The sequence below is a fragment of the Durotheca rogersii genome, assembly GCF_024521655.1.
Source record: "Durotheca rogersii strain YMJ 92031201 chromosome Unknown GGS23scaffold_5, whole genome shotgun sequence".
NCBI lineage: Eukaryota > Fungi > Ascomycota > Sordariomycetes > Xylariales > Xylariaceae > Durotheca > Durotheca rogersii.
This window is the reverse complement of record NW_026251236.1, coordinates 964684-978434: the sequence shown is the minus strand read 5'-3', so window position 1 is coordinate 978434 and position 13751 is coordinate 964684. Positions and strand designations below refer to the sequence as shown.

At 48.8% G+C, this 13751-nt stretch overlaps 2 protein-coding genes across 2 annotated transcripts; one reads left to right on the top strand and one right to left on the bottom strand.

Moving 5' to 3' along the window:
* Positions 1–461: 461 nt before the first annotated feature.
* Positions 462–4636, bottom strand: GGS23DRAFT_414036 (uncharacterized protein). Its single transcript, XM_051513704.1, has 5 exons — positions 4100–4636; positions 3915–4049; positions 3534–3860; positions 1495–3479; positions 462–1434 (listed from the first exon to the last, which is right to left on the bottom strand). Exons 1-5 carry the CDS (start codon positions 4310–4312, stop codon positions 927–929), a joined length of 3168 nt encoding a protein of 1055 aa, XP_051373904.1. The 5' UTR covers positions 4313–4636; the 3' UTR covers positions 462–926.
* A 1570-nt stretch (positions 4637–6206) lies between these two features.
* Positions 6207–7805, top strand: GGS23DRAFT_603831 (uncharacterized protein; the record flags this gene model as incomplete). Its single annotated transcript, XM_051519522.1, has 2 exons — positions 6207–6291; positions 6574–7805. The coding sequence occupies 2 exons, from the start codon at positions 6207–6209 to the stop codon at positions 7803–7805; spliced, it is 1317 nt and encodes a 438-aa protein (XP_051373903.1).
* Positions 7806–13751: the final 5946 nt, after the last annotated feature.

Here is a 13751-nt window from a genome sequence, read left to right as displayed (position 1 = left end):
ACACGACGCCGGGCGACTGGTAGCGCCGCTAGCGGGTCCGTCGCCGCCGTCCCTTCCTCCGCCGCGGCCATCGCGGCTTACTGTGCCGCCATCGCTTCCGCGCGAGGAGATGAAAGAAAGACCGAGAGGGCAGCGGGATGATCGCAGCCGGCAGGAAGAGGAGCGCGAGAGCAGAAGCGGGATATGGACGGTGGCCGGCGACGAGGCCTACCGCGAGCAGGCTGCGAGATGGGGATGAGCGGGTAAACGCTTGTCGGTGGTTTGGTATGCGGTTGCTATCACTACCACGCGTAGCTATGTAAGGGGTGCCGCGAGGTAAGGGAGACTGAGCGACCTCTCTTGCCCAGGCATCGAAACGAGGAGGTCTGGCAAGGACTGCACGTAGGCTCGGAAATCTACGTGAGTTGCCCCCCTACGAGCGCTTTGGCGCGTAGCATAAGTCGCAGGCACAGAGGATAGCGACACCCCCTATTAGAATGGACACTCAGCCGCGGCAGGTAGATTATTATCATTCATCACACCACCAAGATCATCACCGAAAAATTACAAAGTCATCAGGCCTGACCTGACTACTGTACTGTCCAAAGCTATTTCCACGAATGAATATCATTCCCTAGGTCCACAGTTACGCCACGGCGCGGCTAGGACAGCTCTCTATTCGCGGTCTACGAGTCTACAACCCTGTCGAATAGTCCCCTGTGAATGGTTTCAGCCCTGCCGGTAAATGTGCGGCGTTTTCCTCTATGGTAGAAACTAGGATGTTTCGCAAGAATAAACCTGGCGCCGCATGAATGCTTTGTTAATTCGAAAGGGGAGCCATACAGTGGACTCGATATCCCGGCCTAGTTTCGTAGCTATAGCCCCGAAAGCCTACCCGCAGCCAGCCACGACGACAACCAGGTACCCGGCCTAGCGGTGACGTGGAATTACCATATGATTGTCTCCGAAAGCGAAGAATCTACAGGGTGGGATGAGTCGTCAGCTTTCGTGTCCTGGAGATTGTCGTTCCAGTATCCGACACCATCCATATTCTGGACCATCTCTGTAGCAGAGGAGACCATGTCGGTAAACGCGCCTACCTCTCGCAGCTGCTTAGACGACCAGGTGACCTCGTCGCCAAATTCGAGGTTCTGGTTCTGCATGAGCGCGTCCTCAACTATCGTCGACCGTACTGCAGCCTCGTACCATGTCGGTGGGTGGCCGAGGGCGCGGTTTCCGGCGTACTGCTCGAACTTGATCGTCTTATCACTCTCTGTGTGTGTGACAGCCGTCGGTTTCATGTCGTGGATCTCGGATATCTCTAGGATGCATGAAGAGGCGTTCGAGCTGAGCTTCTTATACTCTGCTATGTTGCGGGTTCGGGCGAGTAGTATCTCTACTTGCCATGGCCTCTTGATGAGAAACTCTAAGATAGGAATACCAGTCTTCTGTGGGCTGTAGAGTAACGTTAGTAGTGATACAATTTTCTGGCCTATAGAAAGGATCTCCACCCACATCACCTGCATGCAATCGACAAGATCATCTGCGAAGTTTCGGTATTGTTTTCCTAGGTCTTTACACTTTTTGAGGGTAATTTGGAAATCCCATGATCGCTTGGGACAGTGGATGAAGAGAAAATCGGGTTCGGGAACTATCGGCTTGACTTGGCTTGTGAAGCCCCTCCCATCGATCTCCACGGCGAACCTGTATGGTCTACCATCCGTTGCTTGGGCGTAGCAGTAAACCTCGTAGACGGTGTGACGGGACACCGACGACCAGATTTTATCCCCGAACTGATTAGTGATACGTGCGAGATAGTCAGCATCGGCGCCCTCCGTGGTGAGAATGTTAGTAAACATAATGTCTCGAGGCTTGACATGGCTTTTGTCGAGAACCTCTTTAATAACCTGCAACGACTTCACTTGGTCTCCAGACTGACGGTCTTGTCGCTGCACCAGATTCGTATCAACCCTCGTAGCACAGAGGCGTCCAAGCTCCGCCTTCAGGGTCACGTTACCGGCATATAAGCGCAGCGTATTCATAATATTGATGAGTTTTTCGTTTATTGTTTCCACGAATGACGTACCCGGACCCCGCGGCTCAACGCCCGGGCGGCCTTGGGAAGCACTTCCGGGAATAGGACGGGAACCTGCCTGTTGTCTCATGGTGCTGCGGAAAATAGGTGATCCCTCTTCGCCCATGGTCCTGGAAAGACCAACACGAAGACGTGCTGTATTGAATAAAGCCATGAAAGGATCCTCTGGGGTCTGTTTGGCTTGAGTAGGTTGAGACAGGGGCTCCTGAACTAGTTCGTCTGTACCCGATAGAACAGCTCGCTCCCGATCCTGTTTACGCAGCTGTGGCTCTTGAGCTTGTTTTTCCTCACCTAACTTCAGTCTCGCAATCTCCTCGCTCATCTTGTCGACGCCTTCCTCCGACTCTTTCGATTCATCGACGTCGCCAGCCTCGTCAGAGTCCGATCCTATCGGAATGAGCTGCCCCACCTGCGGAGAGGGCACTGAGTGATTGTGAGGGCCTCCATCGTGTCGGTACCGAAGCCTTTCGTCTTTTGATGACACGGGGGCATGCGGTTGGGCTCTGCCGCTGGACACGCTGTCTCTCTGGGGGAGAGGCGTAGCTCGAACGGTCTGCTGGTTCCCCTTGACGGTTCGATCCGTGTCTGGCCGCGTACTCGGACGCCGCTGTTGGGTTATGCGGGAATAGTGGCCTCGGCGGGACGAGTGGCTCGAGTTGGCATCAAGACGGCGAGCTGGCTTTCTACCTGTCTCAGCCTGCCGGCGATCTGCCCCGTTTCCCCGTGATGTGATCTCCCCCCTCTGGTCAGATTCCGGATATTGCTTCGGGGCCGGGTTGCGCGCCTCGGAAACCTTCCGACCTCCCTCCTCACCGCTGCGGCTGATGCCTCGACTGCTACCTCGGGTGGATACGATCCCGGAGTTTCTTCGCGACGCTGAATTCGAGGGTTCGTGCTGGCTAGGCGCGAACGCTGGATCTGGCTGAGGAGGTTTGCTCGCCTCCTCGTGGGACAACATCAACTTGGGCGCAGGTAATTGTCTAACCCAGGAGGTTACATGTGAATTGCTTGCGTGACGAAAGGTGACAATTTCGGGTGATGGCGTATCGCCAGGCTCCATCGCCACATGTCTGGGCTTGGACTGGTAGTTCCATCCAGTCGGTTTTGAAAAGGCCGCGTACGGTTTGCCTCTATCATCTCTGGAGATTGCTGGCTGGATGAATGCGGGCTTGGAGATCACTTGGCCCGACTCGTCACGCACCAAACTAACAACAACAACCCCCCTTGATATCCTCGAGTACGCAGAATAGTCTCGGGTCAACCGATACTTGGAGCGGTCCAAGAGAAACGTCCTGAGATGCGATCTATTACCGTCATCCAGGCGGGTGAACGTACAGTTATTGCCCTGCTCATCTTCGGTGTAGACAAAATTCTCGCAGATAGCTTCGACTCCAGGGAGTCGTACCTACGACTCAATTAGATGAAAATGGCACGCCACGGGAAAACAGCAGAAGCTCACCGAATATTTAGCCATCGTATTGAGCTTACGCTCAGCGACGGCGATTTTCTCCAGCGAATCAGCCCCGATGTACATGACGGGTTCGTCGTTACCAATAATCATGGTACAGCCCGTGATGTCTCGCAACTGGGACAGTTGCTTGCCAGGGATAAATTCCCCCATTCTCGTGCCACTCATGATTTGGTTATCTGGTAGGGTCCACGCAGTCTGGAACGCGAACCCTCTGATGTCTTCAGGGAATAGGGCCGCGGCACACATATTTCGGCTTTTCTGATTAGAGATGCCGGCACGCGACTTCTTCGAGGGGGTGATTTTCTCGCCAGAGACCTAGATCCTGATTAGGAAATGCCTGGCGAAATTATAAGGAAGGGTATTACTTGCCAGGCCATCAGCAATCTCACCGCTCGCCATGCGATCCATGATGAGCTGGGATGCCTCCATTACGGCCTTCTCGTCCGAGGTTGAGCATCTGATCTTGGCGGATGCGGTATCTAAGTCGTAGGTGACCTGAACTCCCTGTGGTTCGGTTAGAGACCTAGGGAAGGGCATGGTAGGCAACAACTTACTTTTGTATGCTCTTGGAGCTCGGTGAAGAAATGTTTGATTCCTTGCGGGCGCAGTATCCAGTTAGAGGCCAGCAAAAATTCGGCACAATCTTTACCAGCTGAAAAAGATTTGACACTGCCGTCGTTGGGAGTGTCGTGCCAATCCGGGAATTGGCGGCTGAGTGTCTGGACGACACGAGCATCGATGGTGTCTGGGCCTCTCTCCGAGGACATTGTGAATGAGCTTCTGGTTCCTAGGTCGAGAGATGCTTGCCGAAGAGTTTAGTTCTAGTTGCGACGGATGTTACATCGAGGCAAAGCTTTCTCCCAAGAGTCTGAGAGACGTTGACAATAAGGTAATACGTATCGACGGCCGGTGGAGGGATGAGGTGGCCCGTATCGTGTGGACAAGAGATCCTTCACCATTTGGGATGAGGTATAGGCGGAGGAGATCACAGACATGCCCATTCTGTCAGCGGATGGCAACCTATAGGCCTATACAGAGAGAGATACAGAAGGTGCGATAGCTGGTGCGCCTCGACGAAAAAGGCAACACAGTTCCAGGTAGATACAGTGCGTAAATACCTAGGTACATATATATTGAGGATGACCCTTTCCCCGACATGTAGGCACGGGCTTGCCCGGGGTCTGCTGCGATGTGGGCGGTACCCCTGTCATCTGCCAACCTTAAACTCTGCCAGGTCCACACCTCTTACCCAGGGAGCTAGGTACCTACCAGGTACCTACCCAGGTACCTATCTAATCACGCTGTGTCCAAGGTCATGTAACAGGTACCTAAGTACAGTACCTTAGGTGCTTTAGGTAGATCTACCTCCAGGCATACCGGGTACCTAGAGGTACCTGCCTACCCGGGGCAGGTGGCTTCAATCCTCAACTTCCAATCACTCGCGACAATTTGTATCGATGTACAGTCACAGGATGATGCGCCGACGTTCGACGAGGAGCCCGGAGCCGAACACCGTACGCCATAGGGACAAGCAACGGCAATGAGACGGACTACCAAGGACACGCTGAAAGGGCCATAGAGGCTGCTTCGAGCAACTGGAGCCAGCTGGGTCGCGCAGACTGCCTCATAGGACTGGTCTCTAGGCAAATTGCTAACCTCGAAAAATTCGCACCTCCACGTAATAGGATCGATAGGTAAATGAATGACTTTCAGGAAAAGTTTAGTGCGCACCAAGCACTCTCAAGTACAGTACAAAGAAGGTTCGGGGACGAGGACGAGGAGGAAGACTAGGATAGGACGAGGAGGAAGAGGAGGTCATGTAAACAGACAGTGGCCTGGAAACGACCCAAGAGAAAAAAAAAAAAATACAAAACTGAAAACCGGAATAAAAATGAAATAAAATAAACCGCCAATGCACTGCACAACAAACAACATCAAAGCTGGTCAAGGCCCAGGCCCACGAGTCTCTGCAACCCGTTCATAACGCAACCACTGATCGCAGAACCGGGAGCAATAGCTAATTATTAAATTACAATTGATCTGCCTCTCTGCCTCTTTGGCCTCTGTGCTTGCTCAGATCCTCGACATCCAGAATCAAGCGGGCTGGCCCAAACGGAGCAGAGTCGTCCCATGCTCTTCTCGTCCCGTGTCTGGGTAGACTTCCGTTTGCCCTTCCGCCACCACCCACGCTGACTCCTGACTCGGATGTTGGCCCTCCCTACCCTGAGCAGCAGCAGCAGCAGCAGCGATATAGAAATTGCATAATCCCTAGCATATATAGTACTCCACTACTATTGCCATCGAGCGCTCATTGTCGGTCTCCATCCCACGGTTGATGGCGCGGCCCTGCATCCTATGACTTCCTGCGCCTGGTCAGCCTCTACGTTCTCTGTCTTTGCCCACGCCGAACCCACCGAGCTCAACACCCCGGCGCCCGGCCTGAGTAAAACGAAACACCAGGCGACCGCCGAGCGCCCGCCTACCGACCTCTCTACTTGCACCATTCACGCCCGGCCATCGATCGATCTTGCCGCAGCACGCCCCGCCCTCCTACTCCCCATCCTTGCTGCCATCCCTCTCGCGTAAGCTACCCGCTGCCACCCTCCTAGGCAGGTGACGCGACCGCTCGGACGACCTTCTCGACGATAGGCGGCGCGAGACATGCCCAGTCGGCTACAGAAACCTCGAACCCATCCCGTGTCGAGTCGCGAGCCGCCAGCTCCTGCCACCCACGACATTACCGACGGTACGTTCAAACTCTTTCGTATCTGCGTTATTCCCTGCCTATCTCCGCACTACGAGCGAGCGCTTGCGAGCGTGTTGTGTTTCGCTATAAAAGAGAGGAAAAACAAGTCGCACGTCGTAGCATTGTTGGAGGCACTCTTCTTCTTTGTATATATATATCATTCTCTTTGACGCGTGAAAACAATGCGGATCGCCGGCATGGCTCTGCTGCCCGGTTGGGCAGAATCTGAGCTGATTCTTCCCCTTATAGAGCCTACATACGTCCATGCCGCATCCGCGTTAGATGCTAGCTCGCCGCCAAAAATCACGACTGCCCCCCACGACGTCGAGAACACGATGAGCACCCCGAGCGCGTCTCCCCAATCCAAGTCTGCCACATACGTGAGCCGTACCTACTCGGCCAACGGAAACGTCAACATCTCATATACCATCCGCACTGTCACTGGCTCTGATGAGCCTTCAGATAGCTCCTCCTCGGAGTCGCTATCCGCGCAGAACAGCAGCTTTTCTAGTTCGACTCGCAGCACTTCCAGCGTTACGTCCTTCATGTCTCAGCAACAGATGCACAGCATCTCTTCCGTCAAGTTAAAACCTCAATCGCCCATGTCCGGGTCGTTGCCCTCAAGATTGCAAAACGGTGACGGGGCCCAGAGAGGAGAGAGCATGGAAGAACCAGTCGATTCGGCCTTGGAAGCGCCCGATGCGTCAGCGGTCGAAGATTCCTCATCCAAAGCACAGGAAGGGTCTCCGCAATGGGATAGCACCGTCGGCAAGGCCGGTCTCGGAAAGACGGGTCGAGTGATCAACAAGCTGGTGTCCGACAACGAGGTGCTGAAGCGAGATCTTCAGATCGAGAGGCTTAAAGCCGAGGAGGCAAAGCAAGCCGCCAAACTGCTAGAAGATAAGATGGACCGTGTGATAGCCGATTACGAATCCCGTTTGTTAGAAGCTAACGTCACGAAGACGCTACTCAGTCGGAAAGAACGACAGGTAGAGCATCTGCAGTCAGCTGTGGAGCTGGAGAAGAAGCGCACGACAGACGCTCAGGAGCGAGAACGGATATGGCGGGAACAGTTGGAGAAGAGCCAGCGCGAGACCAAGGTTCAGGTCGAGGAGGCCAACCTGCACGCCACGCTAATGGAGGGCCGATACAACGCCATCTCCTCCCATTGGAAGGACCAGGGCGAAGAAGTGAAGCGCTCGGCGGCCGGCCTCGAGGGCAAAATCAAGACGCTAGCCGAGGAGCGCAGGGCGGACGATGAAAAGATCAACACCCTCCGCGATCTATGCGACCAGCAAGACGCCAACATCCGCGACCTCCAGAGGCAAAAGGAAGACATCGCGAGGCAGTTCGAGGCCTACAAGCAAGAGCAGGAGCAGGCATTAAGGGACATCAAGACGGCGGCCCGAGAGAGGACGGAGGAGCACGAGCGAGCGCTGGACGAGACGAGACGAGTGCTCGGCCAGCTCAAATGGGCGCTCAACGTGAAGCAGAACGTCAAGGATGCCCAGTAATGAGAGAGAGACATTACGGCGCGTGTTTGTGAGGCTTTTTACATGATCAACACTTGGAAACTTGTGCTCAAGCCACTCAAGCCCACCACCACGCCTTTCCTTTCCTTTTTTTTTCTCCTTCCGTCTGGAACTGGCTCATGCTCTCTCCAATCCATCACTCCGTGGGAGAACTCCGATTAAGAGAGACTCCTCCATATACCGACCGTACCCCCCTCTCCTTTTTTTCCCTCCCTGACGTAACCGTTCCCCCAATCTTCTCCTTTCGCCACCGATCTCACATGAAGGCCAAATATAATAAGCGCATCGCGCCTACTGGGCCACCCATCGTCAATCTTGCTAGCCTCGTTATACCCCACGACGATTAATGCGCCTCCATCACTTTACAACTTTTTAATACTCCCACTCTACCCCGATGTTTAAATGCAGATAGAAACTCGGCTGGCTTTCGGGGGGCTTTGGTCCAAGGGAGAACCCGACAGAAGGCGCCCTGGGGGGGAAGCATCTCGGATCTGGATATGTTACGACAAGCTTGGGACGGTGTTTCGGGGGCGTTTCGGGACGGAAACTGGGGCTTGTTTCCCACTCCCCGTCTTTCTCGTTCTATTTTCTCTTTTAACGGCGGGCGATTTGAAACCACAAGATTCGCATTAGGAACGGTTGCGAGCGCGCTGCGGGTTCCCTCATGCTATGGAGAGCTCTCCCTCTCTCCGCAGGAGGGATGAGACAGGCGGGAGTGAGCGAGATGCCTCCTTCATTTGGTATGAGAAACGTGTATAGCTTAAATGCTTGACATTGACGATCCTTCATTTACCCTATTTTCATCTCGCTACTACAACTTATCACGTGAGCATATGGATATATCCTCCCACGTGGTATGCTGCCGCGTGTAAGTAGTGCCACCGCGGCGAGGTATACTAGGTCTCCTAGGCACGTCTAGAGGCTGCACATGATGTTAATGGAACAATCCATGATGGAAATATGATAGATGGCCATGGCCAAGATCAGAACTTTGTAGGCTACTACACAACAAAGCAAGGCTGACAATTTGTTTAACTGAATATAATTCCGACAAGCAAACCTTGTGCGTTTTGGCCGGTCCGCTTCCTGTGATCCCACAATACTAATAAGTAATCAATTAGTACGCAAATCTTTAGGATGCAGAACCTGGGCCGAGATATTAAGGTAATAACTAGAAGCTAACTGCTATTGAACAGCGTATTTATGTCAACTGGGTTCAGGTAAATATTGCCGTTTTTACAGTGATTATTGGCTTCTCTCCTAAGGTGCCGTTGGCAGTCAATAGGGTGGTAGGGATCCGCAACCTCCCAGCGACTTCGAACATTAGTAAGTTTCTCCATGAAATATCGGCGATCAAGAGTATATACCAAGCAAATTGACCTACTTCTAGCCCTCCTGACGTTCCTACGTACTTGTTGGGAACTAGATCGTATGGCAAAGGGTCAGATCATTTACGGCTTCGGCCGCCGCCAGTTGCTCCTAAAGCCTTTGGTCAGAGAGGTAAGGATGTATACTTGAAAGTATGGAAACTCACCAAAATTGCTGCCTTCGCAGCCTTCGTATCAACAAATGTTGGCAATTTATTTCCTCCTATAGAGCCTCTATGTTCACGTACGCCTTCCGGGGGTGCGGTCTTTATATGTGTTAGTATAGGATAATGTATCTAGGGAATTGTGACTAACCTTGGCCTTTTGCCGGTGTTCCTTTTCAAGATATTATATTAGCTTCTAAGATCCTACGATTAATATGAGAGCGGACGACTAACGAGGGCCAGGTCAAAATGTTCCTAACAAATATCAGCTTGCCTGTCAGTAGACCACCGTTGATCAGTACATACTTTTTCTAGCCTCTCGAAATGCTAGAATTGGCAATGATCAGTAACGATAGTTTGCAGAGCTAAGCTAGGTGCTAGGTAGGTGAGGTACCTCCTTCTGCTGGCGGTATTTCTACAGTTGAAAAATCAGCTTCAGACAAGTTCCATTAAGAGCAAGGCGAGACATACCACCGCCAGCTCCACATGTATCTATTCAGCTGTCAATCTCATGGTACCCAGACGTAGATTTAGGCTACTTACCTCCGCTTTCTTCTCGTGATACTTCCGAAAGACCGTTAGAACACTGTGAAGATTTGTGGCATCATACAGCATACCTCCTTAGTATTTGGCTATGCAATCGTAATTATGTCAGCAAAATGATAAGTCAAGTAAAGCAAGAAATACCTTGCGTTTCTTGGTCTCCGGCTTTTTCGCCTCCGGTCCTGGAGACGGAGATCTCTCCATCTTTGAGAACTTACCACATGATGTTGCGTAAAACGTAGACGCCTACATTTACGCTCTGCGGACGTAGGCTTGTAATGGCTGACTCGATTCCTACAAATGTGACACATGACATGAGGAGTGAACCGTCAGTAAAGATGCTAATGTAGTATCGGAGGCATCTGAGGCATCTTACGATCTTGGTGTTCTGACACATCGTTAGCACGATCCAGCACCTTGTAGTTGGAAATAGTCATCGGGGCTCGTCTTACCTCGGTCGGCATCTTGGTAAACCAGGCGTGTCGACCAGCTGAGATGTCAGCACCGCAAATTGGACAGCGAAACACACCGTGTTCTTTCGTATCTGGCGGGGTTGATAAGGTGTCAGTTGAACTCATCAACTGATCGTAGCATGGAAGTTATGAAGCTTACCGAGATGAGTCGTTTCTGTGCACCAATTAAATCAGGCATTGGTATCGAGCTTACGGACAGTAGTAGAATGACTTACAGCGAGGCAATGAGAATGTAGAGAGAGCTCTGGAACACTCTGACGCTTGCCAACGAACGCAGAATCCCACGCAGAACAAGGCGGATTGGGCCTCTGTGGCCAGGTCACATACCGATCGTGGATTGATGAGATTGGCATGGCAAGGCGGATTGATGAAACTGACATGCTAAGGTGGATTGATGGGACTGACATGTCAAGGTGAGTTGAGACTGACATGTCGAGGTGGATTGATGAGATTGACATGTCAAGGTTGAGTCGCTGAGGAGCTGCTACTATAGCTGGAAAGACTGAAGAGCTCCTCGAAGCGCACCTGCCAGCGCAGAGCAAACTGCAGCTGACGTATCCCTCGGCCGTATGTATATCTGTAAGCTAGACTACCCCTTCGCGAGCCACCCCTTCGCGAGCCGGGTATTTTGTATGGGTTTACATACAAACGATTTATCCCCGTAAAAAACCGGGAAAAAATCGGAAAAATCTGAAACTTACTTACGTAATCAATTGGCTTAATTAAGTTAACATATGAATTTTTCGAATCTTTTGCTTACTAATATAAGAAGTTATATACGATTTCAGGTTTTTTGAAATTGCACTAACAGATTGCCATATAATTTATTAGTAACCCTGTTAACTGTGCTTATATCGACATGTTCACCTATTTTTTTCACGGTAATAAAGTGGGTCTATTACCTAATACTTTATTTTATAAATAGAAGAATGGCTAGTATTAAGTAATCTTATTTTTATTCTTTGATTTCGTTTTTATTTAATTTATCATTTTAAAAAAACCACGTTTTTGAGCAGGTTAAAACTTTCTAAAATTGTACCTATTTTCACAGTAAGAATTCCACCTTTCCGACTGTCCTATTTTTCCATACAAAGAAGTTCTGAAAAAGAACACTAAAAATTAACGTTTTTAAGACTTATTTAATTTAATAAAAATCAGAAAAATAAAAGGAAAAAAGTTTACGTAATCTTAATCATCATTCTATCTATAGTATAAAGGATTAGGTAATAGACCCACTCTATTACCGTGAAAAAAATAGGTTCAGAGGCCGATATAGAGCACAGTTAACAGATTTACTAATAAATTATATGGCAAACTGTTAGTGCAGTTTCAAAAAACCTGAAATCGTATATAACTTCTTATATTAGTAAGCAAAAGATTCGAAAAATTCATATGTTAACTTAATTAAGCCAATTGATTACGTAAGTAAGTTTCAGATTTTTCCGATTTTTTCCCGGTTTTTTACGGGGATAAATCGTTTGTATGTAAACCCATACAAAATACCCGGCTCGCGAAGGGGTGGCTCGTGAAGCGGTAACCTAACTTATTCCTCGGCCGTATCCCTCGACTGTATCCCTCGGCCGTATCCCTCGATTGCATCCCTCGGCTGCAGGCGCTGGGCAGTAGTTGCTACCTAGGCAGTTAGATAGACTGGAAGGTTGGATCCCTCTACGAGCTTGGCTACCTGTAGATCAGTAGGTTACTTAACGAAGGATAGGTTCGATTCCTAACAGCGCTACTTGGTAGTCTTCGCTACTTAGCTCATCTCCTGTGTGCATACCTAGGTACCTATAGGTAGACACTTGCAAAATGGGTACTTCGGCATTTGGCAATGAGGCAATTCCGTACAGCAGTTCATGCGGTCGTCACAAACCTCCAGAACGTCACTTCAACGTAGGTACCTTCCACATTTCATTACGGCCCTAAAGCTTGTCGTAGGCGCAGACAGAAATAAGGTATAGAGGCAGGCACTATCTAATATACTAAGATCAAACCTACGCCACAGTCCGAAATAAGCCATAGTCTTACGAAGGTAATTAGTCTACGAAAATAGCGAAACGGTTATAATTACGTAAGCCGCTTTATAAAGCTATACGAAGCCATACGCTACCGTAAGTATACGTATATATATATATAATTACGTATATAAACGCATACCATGCTATATTTAGGCTATAAATACGCATACTTAGGTATAGAGATCATTATTATATAGTACGGTATATACGCGTTTACGTTTATTTATACTTATTCGTTTACGCGAAAGAGTTTTTTATACGCGTTCTTAATAATACGCGATTATAATATAAGTAATCCGTACGGGTTTAAAGATTTAATAATCGATAATATACGCGTTTTATTAATCGATAATATACGCGTTCTATTATTATTCTATATATTATAAGGTTTATATACGTATTCGTATATCTTTATACGTATTTTATTATTTCTATATAGGCTTTATTATATCTATTATTTAGTATACGAAGTATCGCTAATATCGTTTAGAAATAGACTTTATAAGACGAATATATAGTAATAGTAATTATTATAAAACTTATCGGGCCTACCGAAATTAAAAACGAAAATAACCGTTATAAGATCTAGATCCTAATGCTAGGTAATTACGGAACCGCGCGGTTATAAACGAATCTAATTAAAATCGAAAGACTTAGAATAAGAAACGACGAAGAAACCTAATAATATCCCGACCTACGCCTTTTCCTACGTTACCGACCTAACTATTACCTCCTATAGTATTACTAACCCGACTACCTACTCCTTTTATTATATCGCCGACCCGATTCTCCCCTCCTTCTATACTAAATATACGAAGTCGCGCGGCGTCGGCCCGTCTAGATATTACTATTTACGAAGACGCTACCTCTACTATACCCTTTGTTTTAATTAAAAATACCCCGAACTAGTTATATCTAAGGTAAATTCCGTTAGACGGTATTCGTATAACTAGGTACGATATAGGTTTATTAATAGCTATTTAATATAAATACTATAACGCTTTATATTAAAGAAACGAATAATTAAAAAGCTTAACGGTAAAAGACGTAAAAATAATTAAATGTTATCGATAAAAGAACATTATATTATAGGAATATCCGGAACTATCTTAATTTATACGAAAGTTATTAAACTCGGATACTCCTCGCGCGAAAGATTTTAAGTAATACTTAAGGCAGTATAATTACGCATTTACTTTTACGTCTATCGAATATATAATAACGAATAAAAACGTAGCTAGTTATAGCCTAACGATATTCTAAATCTAAGGCATACTTTATTATAGAACTAGGCCTTTCGAAGCGGAGGCTAGCGTACCTTTACGATAAGCATAACTATACTTCTACGATACGGACGAAGCCG

Bases quoted from the DNA above. Each gene is read 5' to 3' on its own strand.
- GGS23DRAFT_414036 (XM_051513704.1), bottom strand. From the start codon at position 4,312: ATGTCCTCGGAGAGAGGCCCAGACACCATCGATGCTCGTGTCGTCCAG. The intron at 3,861-3,914 runs GCAAGTAATACC...ATCAGGATCTAG, and splicing joins GTGAGATTGCTGATGGCCTG to GTCTCTGGCGAGAAAATCAC. The intron at 1,435-1,494 runs GTGGGTGGAGAT...GTTACTCTACAG, and splicing joins GTCGATTGCATGCAGGTGAT to CCCACAGAAGACTGGTATTC.